This window comes from Oncorhynchus keta, chromosome 2, assembly GCF_023373465.1.
Source record: "Oncorhynchus keta strain PuntledgeMale-10-30-2019 chromosome 2, Oket_V2, whole genome shotgun sequence".
Lineage (NCBI taxonomy): Eukaryota > Metazoa > Chordata > Actinopteri > Salmoniformes > Salmonidae > Oncorhynchus > Oncorhynchus keta.
In genome coordinates this window covers 64,808,585-64,824,382 of record NC_068422.1, presented here as the reverse complement: position 1 = coordinate 64,824,382, position 15,798 = coordinate 64,808,585, and the positions used below count along the sequence as shown (strand labels likewise).

At 41.8% G+C, this 15,798-nt stretch overlaps 1 protein-coding gene across 1 annotated transcript; it reads right to left on the bottom strand.

Moving 5' to 3' along the window:
- Nucleotides 1-1,385: 1,385 nt before the first annotated feature.
- LOC118358657 (B-cadherin-like) lies at nt 1,386-15,579 on the bottom strand. Its single transcript, XM_035736604.2, has 16 exons — nt 15,313-15,579; nt 14,790-14,901; nt 7,945-8,183; nt 7,607-7,747; nt 7,353-7,508; nt 7,117-7,261; nt 6,845-7,017; nt 6,613-6,741; nt 6,321-6,506; nt 4,749-4,993; nt 4,485-4,627; nt 4,145-4,369; nt 3,842-4,060; nt 3,583-3,713; nt 2,418-2,558; nt 1,386-2,230 (listed from the first exon to the last, which is right to left on the bottom strand). The coding sequence occupies exons 1-16, from the start codon at nt 15,361-15,363 to the stop codon at nt 2,024-2,026; spliced, it is 2,643 nt and encodes an 880-aa protein (XP_035592497.1). The 5' UTR covers nt 15,364-15,579; the 3' UTR covers nt 1,386-2,023.
- Between the last annotated feature and the right edge of the window lie 219 nt (nt 15,580-15,798).

Here is a 15,798-nt window from a genome sequence, read left to right as displayed (position 1 = left end):
TTGACCGCTGACCCATTACGGATGCAGGCAATGAGGCAGTGATCGCTGAGATCTTGGTTGAAGACAGCAGAGGTGTATTTAGAGGGCAAGTTGGTTAGGATGATATCCATGAGGGTGCCCGTGTTTACAGCTTTGGGGAGGTACCTGGTAGGTTCATTGATCATTTATGTGAGATTGAGGGCATCAAGTTTAGATTGTAGGATGGCTGGGGTGTTAAGCATGTTCCAGTTTAGGTCGCCTAGCAGCACGAGCTCTGAAGATAAATGGGGAGCAATCGGTTCACATATGGTGTCCAGAGCACAGCTGGGGGCAGAGGGTGGTCTACAGCAGGCGGCAACAGTGAGAGACTTGTTTTTAGAGAGGTGGATTTTTAAAAGTTCAAATTGTTTGGGTACAGACCTGGATAGTAGGACAGAACTCTGCAGGCTTTCTTTTCAGTAGATTGCAACACTGCCCCCTTTGGCAGTTCTATCTTGTTTATAAACTGGTTACCAACGTAATTAGAGCAGAAAAAATACATATGGTATTACCTATGGTATAGTCTGATAGACCATGGCTGTCAGCCAATCAGCATTCAGGGCTAGAACCACCCAGTTTCTAATGGAGATTATAGGCTACTTTAGCCAAAGATTCGTGTACATGTGATTCTAGACACATTATAAACTGGGTGGTTCAAGCCCTGCTGATTGGCTGATCAAATCAATTTATAAAGCCCATCTTACATCAGCTGATATCGCATAGTGCTGTACAGAAACCCAGCCTAAAACACCAAACAGCAATCAATGCAGGTGTAGAAGCACGGTGGCTAGGAAAAACTCCCTAGAAAGCCCAGAACCTAGGAAGAAACCTAGAGAGGAACCAGACTATGAGGGGTGGCCAGTCCTCTTCTGGCTGTGCCGGGTGGAGATAACAGAACATGGCCAAGATGCTCAAATGTTCATAGATGTCAAATAATAATCAGTGGTTGTCGAGGTTGCAACAGGTCAGCACCTCAGCAGTAAATGTCAGTTGGCTTTTCATAGCCAATCATTAAGAGTATCTCTGATAGCTGTAGTATATCAGTCCGTATACCACAGGCATGACAAAAATATTTATTTTACTGCTCTAATTACATTGGTAACCAGTTTGTAATAGCAATTAGGCACCTCTGGGGTTTGTGGTATATGGTCAGTATACCACGGTTAAGGGCTGTGTCCAGGCACTCCGCGTTGTATTGTGCTCAACAGCCCTTAGCCACGGTATATTATTGCTTAAATATAACTTGTACAATCTGTTCTGTGGAACAAGGCAATGCAATCATTCATTGACCCAGACCCGTGTCATTCAATCATTGCCATCTAGTGCCTCATCTGTGAATTTGAATAATTTAGCTCAAATAAAAAAAAGACGTTGTAATTTATTTAATAATACTATTCACATGGCCATCAATGTACCAAAGGGATATCCTTTATAAAAAACAGAATTCACAAGTGTGCTTCTTCAGAAGCAAATAAAGAAACAAAAATAAACATTTAATATGATTAAAATGAAAAGGAATACAAACACCCAAACTTACATGTTTTAAAAAGCGTTTGAGCTTGATAATTAATCTCAGCTAACAAAAAAACAATCCTAAGGCTGATTTGGATTTCAAGTAACTTACATTTCATGCCAAAGTATAGTCTTTATAGAAACTTTATGATACGACACCAACATGGAAGCAAGAACCAGCAAACAATGCATATTAAATTCAAGTACAATCTGGGGTTGTTAAGAGTCCATTAGAAAGCACTGCTGAATTGTGTAAAACCCATGTCAACATCTTGCCAGTGCAGAGCCAAGAGTGAGCCACCCTCCCCATGCTGAAGACGAGCATTGAAGACAATTCTCTAAAATGTTCCCTCGTCTGCACAAATCAAACTGTAAATGTGCCCGAAACACACAAAAGGGGGAAATAAAGTAAGGAAGTGTCTTCAGTCTACAGACCCAAGTGTGGAGAACCGGACACTCTCCAAGCAAAAAGGTTGAGAGGCTGACTGACTTCTCAATCCTCTCCTCCTCCGTACATGTCAGACAGCTTTTTGAAGCGCGGGCCCCACTGTTGAAGGAGGTCGTAGTCCTGGTCGTCTCCTGAGCTGGAGGAGTTGAGGGAGCTGAGGGAACCGGCCTCAGAGCCACCTCCTTCATAGTCAAACACCAGGAGGGAGTCGTAGGGAGGAGCAGTGGGGTCGTTGTCAGCTGCCTTCAGGTTCTGGTCAACAGAAAGATTACATTTTACCACCTTTGTGAATATACAGCACAAATTCTAAACAAGCATAAACTGACATTATCCATGTCAAATCCAGTTACTTGAATGACAAATCATCCCCAGAAGACATTGATATGATATTAACTGTGCATTCCACTCACATGATTAATCAGTTCAAGACTTTACTCACATCATCAATGAAGTTGCCAATGTCGGCTGGGTTGGCGGGTCGTGGGCGATACTCTGGCCGGGCCATGGTTGGAGCGATGTCATTACGGAAAACATCAGGACGGTTATCCAGACCTCTGTGCAGGACACTCAAGTCGAAATCCTGAAGGTGGAAAGGTGTACAGACACGCATTATATTACAAGATCATGCTGTATATAGATTTTCCTACTGTATTATTGATGGTGTGTTTGTTTATTCCATGTGTAACTGTGTTGCATGTCAAACTGCTTTGCTTTATCTTGGCCAAGTCGCAGTTGCAAATGAGAACTCTCAACTAGCCTACCTGGTTAAATAAATCAAAAGACACAGATGTGTTATTGCATATCCCAATAATAAATTGACACTTGGGAGATGGGAGAGCCTAGTGGGCTTGTTCTGAGCTAGGCTGCAGTCCAAACACTTAAGACACACACCCTAACCCCTCAGCTCTCAAATTAAGTGGACACTTCTGATGACATCTGACGAATGTACACCTGCAGGGCAAGGGTAGAAGGAATGATTAAAAAAAAAAAAATTGACCACCCTTGCCGGAAATTCATCACTCGTTCATCCCGCGATGGTGTTTTTAGCCGCCGGTAGCTTTATATGCACTACAGTCAATTATGAGTGCATGTCTACTCATTAAATATATCATTATTAATATACCTACTGTATGAAAGCTAGCAAATTAATTAGATAACATTAGGCTGCCTAGCTGGAACTGGAAAATGTTTTATTTCTACAATTTCCAAAAGATAACCAAACCAAAAAAAACATTTACGAGATGTTTTTCAGTCATCGTTTGCATTAGTAGCACAATTTCTAACTTATTTGCATTTGTTTTTACTTACACTTGTAGGTTGACTTCTCCATGGATGTTGTTTAAGTGTTCGCCGACTTTTCTTAGCAGATTGAATTATGGGGAGTTTCAGTCCCCGGAGAGAACATAATTATACACTTGCAAACGCAACTAAAAACAAGGGCTGAGGGGCTTACATTGCAAACTTCCATTGCTTGGCTAGTCATTTGAACCGCCCTCCAAGACTGCGACGGGGATTACCCCAAGGGCATAAGGCGAAGGTGAGTGGACGAGGGTGTGTCTTAGAAGGCTGAACCGCAGCCCTAGTCTGGTGTGCTCTTCCCTCACCTGGTCATCCTCGCCACCTCCCTCCTCGTCATAGTAGTAGATGTTGTCCCTGACATCGTCCTCCTGTAGCAGAGGCTCCTTCTTCTCACCACCTCTCTTCCTCAGGAACATGAGCAGCAGAAGAGACAACACTGGAGCACAACAAACACACAGGGCCTCAATACACAATGAAGTGCAAGTGTGTTATCTACACATATATGCTTCAAGGACAGCAATGACCAAACACTTCAGTGCCGGGTTAAACAAATGAACAACTTACATAGGAGTAGTAAAATGGCTCCTAGAATTCCCAGAATGCTAGAGAGGCCGAAGCCTGCCACAGCTTTATCGGTGCACTGGACATCAGCTCCTTTGCAGTCACACACAGAGGCCTGGATGGTGCTCTCCTGGTGCAGGCCCTGGATGTCAGACACTCTCAGGACAACCGTGTAATCTCCACTGTCCAACATAGTCTTCAGTGTCAGGATAATGCCCGTTTCTGAAATGGAAAACTTTAACGTCAAACAATGCGGTTGTTTTAAAGGGGGGTAGTACTGTAGTTCTGGGAAAAATCAATGCATACTTGTGTCATTCATTCTGGCAGTCCAGTTCGAAAGGGACGACCCCTGAAGCTGTACTGTGTATGGAGCAGCGAAGCCCGCGCCGTCTTTATCAGTGATTGACAGCAGCTGTGGGGAGGACTCCTTGTTGCAGACCTTAATCATCCTCTCGTCAATGGTTGGAGGGTTGTCATTCACATCCTCCAGCTCTATGATAAGGGTGCCAGTGCCAGTTGCTGGGATTTCATCTGCAAATCCAAATTAGAGCACTGTCACTCAAAAAGTCAAGTTTAGGTTGTGGTCCTCTTCTAAACTTGAAATATTATTAACAGTTAATATTAGAGAAAGGGCTAATTGAAATACCGTTGTCAGTGCCCAGAACAACAACAGAGTATTTGTTGTCTTGGACAAAAGTGGATTCTCTGTCCATGAGGCTCTTGACTTTGATCAGCCCAGTGTCTTTGTTGATACTGAGCCATCCAGCAACATCATTGCGTATCTTGTATCTGTGTAGTAAATGTACAAAAATGAATATATGCATTGCTTACAACCTGTTGAGTTGTCAAAATTATCCTCTTCAAATCTTACAAAAAATATAATAAATTGTAAGTGAAGTTCTAATCTTACGTGACTTTCTGATTCCTTGCAGTGTCTGGGTCTGTGGCGGTGTACAGAACCAGGTCACTGTCAATAGGGAGGTCCTCAGATTTTTTGATCATCTTCTCCACTGGACTGAAGACTGGAGCTTCATTCACATCCTCCACATTCACTATAACAGTAGCAGTGGAGGTGGGCAGGGGAACGGCAAATGGGACTTCATTTGCCACAGTGACCAGCAGAGTGTACTTGTTGTTCTTCTCAAAGTCAAGCGGCTGTGATGAAAGAACAGAAAAGCCCATCAGAATAGGAATCCTTCAGACATTATAGAATTAGGATAATGGTGTTTATATCTACAAGCATACACTCCCCTACATATTTATTTGGACAGTGTAGCCCGAACTTAATTTGGCTCTATACTCCAGCATTTTAGATCAAATGTTTCATATAAATATCCATTTATAAATAAAAACACTTTATGCATCTAGTCACCCCTATTTGGAGAAATTCACAGTGTATTAAAAGTAGTCAAAAGTTTAGTATTTGGTTTCATATTCCTAGCACGCAATGACTACATCAAGCTTGCGGCTACAAACTTCCTGGACGCATTTTCAATTTGTTTTCAGATTGTTGTGCCCAATAGAAATGAATGGTAAATAAGAATATGCTTCTGATGCATTTTACATTGATGTGGATGCTACCATGATTATGGATAATCCTGAATGAAATCGTGAATAATGAGTAGTGAGAAAGATCATACCCCCACCATTACCAATAAACATTTTTTGGGGGTATGATACTTATCCCTCGAACTCACTCATCGTGATTCAAGAGTCATTCATGATTATCCATAATAAAATGGTGGCATCCACATGAATGTAGGTGTTTAGAAACATTCTTATTTACAATAAAAGAGACTCCAAAATGACAATACATTATGTACCGACGCATTTGTGTTTGCAAACATTGCTGCACGAGAGCGATACGCACAAGTTGGTGATACGCACATGTTGCTTGTAGTGTACATGTAGACCTTAAATCATCCTCTCGTCGATGGTTGGAGGGTTGTGCATTTCACACTACTTGTGTATTATAATTGGATTTTAAGCCTCTCATGAATGTGCTGCTTAATATAATGTTTCTGTCATTAGTGAATTTGTCCAAATACTTAAGACACCTTCAAAATAGGGGGACTAGAAACAAAGTACTTTAATTTCTAAAATGTATTAAAAAAAAGTTTTAAAAAAAATGTATTTAACTAGGCAAGACAGTTAAGCACAAATTCTTATTTACCATGATGGCCTACCAAAGGCAAAAGGCCTCCTGCGGGGGCGATATGTATGAAAATACTCTCTCAAAAAAAAGTGATATTGTGTACTGTCGCCTCATATGAAACATTGAATCTCAAAAAAAAAAAAAAAAATGTATAGAGCCAAATTAAATTTCAGCTTCACTGTCCAAATAAATTACTAAGGGGAGTGCAAATTGCTTTCTACAGGATACCATTCTAGAGTAGAAGCTAAAAAGCTAGTGACAGGCTGCTTCTGCTACACCTCCAAAGTCGCAGCTCAAATACATCTAAAGGAGAGGATTTCAACATACCTTTGCTGTCGTGATGATGCCTTCCAGCTTGCTAGGACCTGTGCTCACATTGAAAAGGCCTTGAGGGTCCCCGTCAACTATCTTGAAGGTGGTGGCCCAGGCAGAGGAGTGAGGATCATCCCCATCAGTCACTGGCATTTTCACCACCAAGGCATCCACTTTATTCTCTGGGACTGACACGGTGTACTGCAAAGGAGAGAAGCATGATTATAAAGCAACAAAGGGCAATTCCATTATGCGTTAACATGGTTAAGGCTTCAATTTGAAATGTTGTCTTCACAAATGTGCTTACCGAAGGCGTCACAAACTGTGGCGCATTGTCATTGCTGTCTGTTACTGTAATGATGGCTTTGCCAAAGCTGGTAAGGCCAGTTCCCTCCAAATCGGCAGCTTGGATTTCCAAAGTATATTTAAGAATATTCTGAAACAAATTAAGTAGTAAACTAAATCACAAACGTAACACATGTAGAATGTACACAATGAATAAATTATCAACAAGACTACCGATTTGAAAAGAGACCAACCTCTCTGTCCAACCCAGCTGCGTTAACCCGAATCATTCCGGTCACAGGGTTGATGACAAACATGTTAGGGCTTGGTAGTGGAGGCTCCTGACTGAGAATGGTGTATCTGACATCAGAATTGGCAGAGCCCTCCTCATCAGCATCAGTGGCTGTTACCTGCATGACCTCATCACCTGAACAGAGTGAAAAAAATTGCAGAATCATCCTAGCAGTATTTTCCTTAAACATCACATCATTAAGTATTGTAAATACAGTGTGTGTGAACAACATACCTGGTTTTGATGCTTCAGGAACTGTTCCCATAAATGGATCTTGGGTAAATACAGGTTTGTTGTCATTCATGTCGATGACTTTCACAATGATATCCATGGGTTCCTCAGCCGTACCTGCACCCACTGCAACAGCATGGGCTAGGAGCTACAGAGAGGAGTAACAAATAGTTTAAAACTACATATAAATCAGTTTTCAATTAAGTCAAGGGAAGAAAATTAGGATACACAAAACGCACAACGTATGTGTCTTTTTTCTCCCTGTCCAAAGGCTGGGTCACATAGAGAAACCCCGAGTTTTTGTCCACAGTGAAGAGTCCCACAGGAGGTTGGTCAGCCCCAGGACCAGTGATGCTGTACAGGATCTTCACCTCTTTATCACTGTTGGACCTGATCTGGTTTACAAGGATGATAATGTTCACGTCAATTACAAAATGTCCAACACTGATATTGGAGAAATGCAAGAACAATCCTTAAACTACAAGACACTTACCTGCACCATATGTTTTGGGAACGGGCCTCGGCCATTCTCTGGGAAGTTGATGGGAGGAATGACCCAGTCCCTCTTCCTTCTTTTCAGACCTCCTGAAGAATTGGGGAAGTTCAGAACAGGTAGAGACAGACTTGATCCGGGCTGTGGAATTGAAACAAAAACCATGAAATATCAAGTCTATGGTTTGGCTTACAGGCACTAAAATAAAACAAATATTTTTTTACAAAAACTGCCAGCAAATGTCAATTGACCTGAAAAAATAAAAATAAAATCTGTTTCAATGCCCATCTATCCACTAGAGGACAGCATAGTCAATGTTAATTTGACCAGTCATTTACCTGGGGCTGGGTGGTCATCTCATGGTGATGGTGGTGGCCGTGTCTGGCCTCATGCAGCACTCTGACTGGAACTGTGATCTTCTTGCCCTTGGACTGGGTAGAGACATAGAACTCCTTATGCCCATTATGCAGAGTCACCCCCCTCTTCAGTTTCAGCGTCCCGTCGCCATCTACTTTGAAGCGTGAATCCTCGGAGTGAAAGAGAAAGCTGGTGCGGCTGGTGCAGTCGTCAAAAACCACTGAAAAGGTGGTCAGAAGATATCATTTTAAAAATATCACAACCATAATTCATATGTGGTTGTGATTCAACAATAGGAGCATATTTAAAGCACTGTTGCTTTAATCTCAAATTCATAACAAAAAGCCCTATTCCATCAGTACTTTCTAGATACATTTACTGAGTGAGTCTGGTGGCAGTTTATGAATGGAATACTGTTCATAGTAACAAAGCAGTAAAATGGCCTTCTAAAAAAGAAAGCTAGGCCTAAATCACCTCATGAGCACAATTCTGATCTGCTGCAAAGACATTGTACAAATAATAAGCCCTGCATAATGTAAAAATCTCCAACATGTCTGACTTGCAAAGGAGTAAATTGACCCATATCCTCATGTAACGAACATTACATGTACAACTAGTACTGTGCAACTTATATACCAGGTAGAGATGAAGCTGTCATTGTATACAAGTGGTCTACCATAATCATCCTGTGTGGACAGAGAAAAAGCAGAGTTGACAAGCCCTGGGTTAAGACTCAAGGACAGGTGGGCAGCAGCCCCTGGTTTCACATTACTACTTCTAAACATCCGGAGGCATAGACCTAGCTCTACAAAAGAGGTCTGAGTCACTCAGGTGTGAGTGGCTCATTATGCCCCTATTATGTTAACAAAATAGTATTTAAGGCCCTACAATTCTGTTTTTCCTCTCACATCTTTCTGTAGTTTTCATTTAGGCCTAGACTGCCCATAAAACATATCCATTTAGAACCCTAATGAACTAGCTAGATGTTATGCCGAAACTCTGTAACTACACAAAAACAAGAAAAGGTGGGTTTGAGAAGTAAAACTGAATTGTAGTATGCCACAGTACACACACACACTTCTGCTTATCCTATTGATAGTTCGGTACTAGAGAATCAGGTAGGTAGAGGTACAGCAACTACCACTCTTTAGGCCAGAAGGTGGTTGTCAACAGTCTTGAACAAATTAAAGAAAGCTGTAGGTGGTAAAGATCAAGTGCAGAGCAATAAATAATCAGGCCACCTGTCACAAAAACATTTGTTTTACAAATAGCTGTCTAGTCATTGTTGGTAAATCAGGCCTAACACTGTTGTCGTCTGCAAACTCGATTCTGCTGTTGGAGACGTGTCTGGCCACATAGTCATGGGTGAACAGGAAGTACAGGAGGGGGCTAAGTGGAGATTATCATGACTCAACGCTCCAGTCGCATTTCTAGTGCATACGGATGACATGTCTTTTTCCCCCTGTCAATTTGATAAACCATTCTAAATTAAAACTAATTATACATATTAGTAAAGACAATATTAAATTGAGAATAATCTGATGGGTGAAAATATGATCACTTGAGAGAACATGTGCAGCCTGAGAAGCTATTTTGTGCAACTTTTTCAAATAATGAATAGCCTTTAGTCGCATCAGGGGTCACTTTAGATTTCAGAAACTTGCATTTTCAAAACTCAGACCATCAAAACAAAAAACTTTTTTTTTTGCTCCAATAGACTGAGCATGGGGCGTGCAACTATAGTTTTCCTTTACACAAAAGTGTCACGAGACAGAAAATTGCTTCATTTTGAACAGATGACAGAAGTGCAACACTATTTGGCTAGCAGCGTAGCCTAGTGGTTAGAGCGTTGGACTAGTAACCGGAAGGTTGCGAGTTCAAACCCCCGAGCTGACAAGGTACAAATCTGTCGTTCTGCCCCTGAACAGGCAGTTAACCCACTGTTCCCAGGCCGTCATTGAAAATAAGAATATGTTCTTAACTGACTTGCCTGGTTAAATAAAGGTAAAATTTAAAAAAGTTAAAATATAAGTAAATGAGCTTACAATGAAAAAGCAAGGACTTTTGGGCAAAAACGATGCACTGCCATCATATATTTCAAATGCATCACAGAAAGAATACAGCCAGCTACATTTCTTAATGTTTTGCTTGAAATTAAGCTTGCATTTTACCAGAGAAAAGTAAGTTTCACTGAGAAAAGTAGCTACACAGGTGGACCCCATTTTCCTCCAGAACAGCCTGAATTGTTTGGGGCATTCTACAAGGTGTCAAAAAACATTCCACAGGGATATTGGTCCATACTGACGCAATGGCATCACACAGGTGCTGCAGATTGGACGGCAGTATATTCATGCTGCCAACAGCCCGTTCCATCTCATCCCAAAGATGTTCTATTGGGTTGAGGTCTGGGGACTGTGCAGGCCACGCAAGTAAACGGAACTCTGTCATGTTCCATGGTTGTGGCCCGCCTGTTTGTCAAGAACTGTGCAAACTCTCTTTCGACCCCTCTCATCAACGAACTGTTTGACCCACAGGACTGCAGCTGACTGATGTTTTTTTGTTTGTCGCACTAATCTCGTAAACCGTAGACACACGCGCGTGTGTGTGTGTGTGTGTGTGAAAAGCCCAGGAGGGCGGCCGCTTCTGAGATACAGCGTACCTGACACCGACAATCCTACCATACTCAGTCGCTTAATTTGTATAATTTAGAGGAATTATACTGAACAAAAATATTAAGAGCAATGGCTAAAGTATTGGTTTCATGAGCTGAAATAAAAGAGTCCAGAAATTTTACATAGACACAAAAAGCTTAATTTCCTTCAAATTCCACACAAATTTGTTTACATCCCTGTTAGTGAGGAATTCTCCTTTGCCAAGATAATCCATCCACCTGACAGGTGTGGCATATCAGTAAGTGGATTAATCAGCATGATCATTACACAAGTGCACCTTATGCTGGGGACAATAGAAGTCCACTAAAATGTGACGTTGTGTAACAACCAAATGCCACAGATGTCTCAAGTTGAGAGTGTGCAATTGGCATGCTGACTGGAGGAATGACCACCAGAGCTGTTGGCAGTGAAATGAACGTTAATTTCTCATCCATAAGCCACCTCCAATATAATTTTAGAGAATTTGGCAGTACGTCTAACTTGCTTCACAACCGCAGACCACGTGTAACCATGCCAGCCCATGACCGCCACATCCGGCTTCTTCATCTGCGGGATCGTCTTGAGACCAGCCACCAGGATAGTTGATGAAACTGCAGGTTTACACAACTGAAGAATTTCTGCACAAATTGTCAGAAACCATCTCAGAAAAGCTCATCTATCCTTAAAAGTAGCACAGTGGTCTAAGGCACTGCGTAGTAGTTGCTAGCTATGCCACTAGAGATCCTGGTTCGAGTCCAGGCTCTTTTGCAGCCGGCCACAACCGGGAGACCCATGGGGCAGCACACAACCGGCCCAGCGTCGCCCGGGTTAGGGGAGGGTTTGGCCGGCAGAGATGTCCTTGTTCAATCGCGCACTAGTGACTACTGGGGTGGGCTGGACACAGTGCACGCCGACACGGTCGCCAGGTGTATGGTGTTTCCGCCGACACATTGTTGCGGCTGGTTTCCGGGTTAAGTGGGCACTGTGTCAAGAAGCAGTCCGGCTTGGTTGGGTTGTGTTTCGGAGGACGCACAGCTCTAGACCGTCGCCTCTCCCCAATCCGTATGGGAATTGCAGCAATGAGACAAGACTAACTACCAATTGGATACCACGAAATTGGGGGGAAAGTTGTAAAACAATGGTTTTAAACTACACATTTTGGGGGGGTAATTATTTAAAGTAAAAAAAAAAAAAAAAAATCAAAAAGAGAAGCGCATCTGTGTGCTCATGGCCCTCACTGGGGTCTTGACCTGACTGCAGTTCGCATTGTAACCGACTTCAGTGGGCAAATGCTCACCTTCGATGGCCACTGTCATGCTGGAAAAGTGTTCTCTTCACAGATTAATCCCGGTTTCCACTGTACCGGACAGATGGCAGGCCGTGTGTATGGCATCATGTGGACGAGCAGTTCAGTTCAACATTGTAAACAGAGTGCCCCATGGTGGCGGTGGGGTTATGTACGGGCAGGCATAAGCTACAGACAACAAACACAATTGCATTTTATCGATGGAAATTTAAAGGCACAGAGATACTATGGCAAGATCCTGAAGCCCCTAGTCGTGTCATTCATCCGCCGCCATCACCTCATGTTTCAGCATGATAACGCACAACCCCATGTCCCAAGGATCTGTACACAATTCCTGAATGCTGAAAATGTCCCAGTTCTTCGATGGCCAACATGTCACCCATTGAACATGTATGGGATGCTCTGGGTCGAGGTGTACGACAGCTTGTTCAAGTTCCGGCCAATATCACACAGCCATTGAAGATGAGTGGGACAACATTCCAAAGGCCACAATCAACAGCCTGATCATCTCTATGTGAAGGAGATGTCACGCGCTGCATGACACAAATGGTGGTCACACTAGATACTGACTTGTTTTCTGATCCACGCCCCTACCTTCTTAGGTATCTGTGACCAGATGCATATCTGAGATCCATAGATTAGGGACTATTTTTATTTATTTAACTAGGCGAGTCAGTTAAAAACAAATTCTTATTTACAATGAAGGCCTACCCTGGGCCAAACCCTAATCTGGACGATTCTGGGTCAATTGTGCGCTTCCCAATGGGACTCCCGGTTGTGATACAGCCTGGAATCGAACCAGGGTCTATAGTGACTCCTCTAGCACTGAGTTGCAGTGCCTTAAACCACTGTGCCACTCGGGAGCCCCTAATGAATTTATTTATTTTGACTGATTTCCTAATATGAACTGTAAAATCTTTAATTGTTTACATGTTGCATTTCTATTCTGTTCAGTGTAAATTGTTGCTGATGTTTTTAATTCATTAGTCATCATGCATCTTATTTATTACACATGCACAGCATAGAGCCTAGTTTGAGAGGAAATATCACCTGTCAGACAGCAATACAGCTGGATGCTGCTAGTCACTGCGCAACAATTATAAATGCAATTGTGTGATAAAAACATGTTTTTGGTGGCCACGATTAATAAGAGGATCCCAGCTTTCTATTGCCTTTGCAGCCGAGTGTATAGAAAAGGTAGGCAGGCTATCACATGTCTCAACCACTTTGCAATATGAGCTGGAGGCTGTAGGCCTATGCATTTTAATACTGATGTTTGAAACCCGAACATTTTACTCCATATTATGGGGCATGTCTTACCTTGCTTCAAAGCAGCCGTGCCAAAATTCCATCTTATAAACGTGGAGGCAATTATTTTATATATAGACTTCCTCATATGCCATTGAAACCAGCATTTCTCTCCTGTTTTATTGGTTTTCATAAACTGTTTTTCAATGTCGAGAAGCCAAAAGGCACAATCTTAGTTATATTAGTGAACCCATCCTAGTTGTTGCATCTTTAGATTCCCACTTTGTTTAGAGATTATCATATCAGTCCCATATGGAACCACACTGTTCAGAACAGCACTTAGTTGCATGAAAATATCCACCTGACAATTTCATGAAAATATCCACCTGACAATTTCATGATCCCCACAGGCCTAGCTATACCCGCATAATATTGCCCAACAATAGCAAGACACTGACGTCAATCTTATGGGTTAGGAGTGAAACTAGAATGGATTCCTGACCTTGCCACAACATGTAGATGAAAGTACCAAACTTTCTGTATCATAAGAGACAAGTGTAGATTATACTGAGAGTCTGTAGACGTCTTCCCGTAACATATCCCAAAGGGAGGGGGAATAGTTGTAAAGCAATGACTAAGACTACCTCCTTATTACTGTAATATTGGGTACTAATCATGGAACATGATCATGGGAAATAAGTTGCTACACAAAGGGATTTCTCATTTCCTATTGATACTACAAATGAATAACGCATATGCTGTCAGTTGACGTGAATGACAATCGATGTCAGAAGTCATTCAGAGGAATCTAGGCCAGCCTAATAGTTGTTCCAGGAAGTCTAACCAGTTTTACTCTACTGATCAGATGTTGTGCCTACACGCCCAGTTATGCTACAACTCTGGTAGTTTCTCATCAATTAGTTCACCCTGTCTAGTCAACCGTTTTACAAAGACAAAAACAGCCTTCAATTAGGTCATAACTTGATGAGAACATAATTAAAAGCCATAATGCAAATCTAGCCTACTAAATTGGTCACACAATTGTGACACGTTGCTTTCTTAGCAAAGGTGTGCAAAATCCCTCCATTAGTCCCAATGCTAGACTGACAACACACCAATGTTATCGTAAACAAACTAACAAAACAGGGGAAGGTCAGTGCCATGCCATATTTGCAAAGTAATGGTTTGTCTGTACAATGTAGAACGGTGGCAGTTTGATTAGGAATCAGGGGAGACCAACCCAAATCTTGAAACACCCTAATACTTCCAATTGAACAATGGATAAACATTTATCAATGTGTAATGAAATATTCAAAGCAGAGACTAAAATGTAATCTGAAGTGATGACACCATTTAAAAAAAAAATGGTTGGCTTTATGGAGCATTCAAAACTGCGACTCGGGAAAAAATACCGGTGAAATCATGACGCCATTGATCTTCAGGTCTGAGCTCTTGAAAGAGACCGGAGTTGGAATTCTTTGTTGGATGACAGTTCAAAATGTTTCTTTCAGTCGGAGATCATTTTTTCCCCGAGTTCCCAGTTGTTTTGAACGCGGCGTTATACATGTTTTGCTCAGTCATATGCTAAGAGCGTTTAAGCTACCATTAAGTTAGTTCTTACCTTTTCCTAGTCTCCGGCCACTTTGTAAGTGATTTCTTTCAACTTTGAAAATGTACATTTCTGAATTGAAACCCGGCAGACATTTTGACTCCGACGACCCTGGATTGAAAGCCTTACAAAAAGGAAAAAGCAAATAACTTCAGTTTTATTATTTATAAATCAACTACAAGGTCATGAAATCAATATTCACCAGATTACCTTAAATGCTATTATACTATCATAATTACCACTCATTACTATTGTTGTTGACCTTCTACAAATACCACAGCACCCTACTGCGAAATGTGGAACAAGTATAAATAAATAAAAGCCAAGAATAATGCAAAACAAATATCCGGGTGCGTTAACCTGGTAACGTTAATTAAATAATCGACCAACGCTGGCTAAAACAAATATACCCAACAAATCATGAAAAATGAATCAGTAACGTTAGGCTGAATCAGTATCTGTAAATTAGTGTTACCAAGTAAATGGCGTAGCCTACATTGCATGTTACTTTCTGAGTAGACACAAAAAATCTTACCTGGAGAAACAATGTTAATACCCCCAACTCCACGAACCAAAAGGCCCCCATTTGTTTTGAATTATTTCAGAATAGTCGTTCCACCAACAGTAAAAAGTAATCAGTTTACGCGTAGATTGGGGAAAAGTCTCTCTTGTTCAAATGTGTGCCTTCTTGATTGTCGGTTAAATTGGAGGAATGAGTTTCAGCAGGTAGTTTCTGGTGAGTGCCGTGTGCAGGCAGGTGACCTCGCCCATACGCTCGCTCCAAGTATGGTCATGGAGGAGAACGGCTCCTTATACCCGCACCTATGAAACACAGGTAAATTGTCATAATCCAGAAACCCAGAGCAGGGTCCTATGTGCCAAATTATTTCACAATAATTTGAGAATTCCGATCGAGAGGAGAAGCACTGATGAGGAAGAGTGGAAGAGTTCAGGATCAAACACGGATGTCAGTCATTCCATTTCATGATCAAAATAGTTTCAAACCAAACACAGTCAGCAA

Bases quoted from the DNA above. Each gene is read 5' to 3' on its own strand.
- LOC118358657 (XM_035736604.2), bottom strand. From the start codon at position 15,363: ATGGGGGCCTTTTGGTTCGTGGAGTTGGGGGTATTAACATTGTTTCTC. The intron at 7,018-7,116 runs GTATGTTGTTCA...CACTCTGTTCAG, and splicing joins TCCTGAAGCATCAAAACCAG to GTGATGAGGTCATGCAGGTA. The intron at 4,994-6,320 runs GTATGTTGAAAT...CTTTCATCACAG, and splicing joins GCATCATCACGACAGCAAAG to CCGCTTGACTTTGAGAAGAA.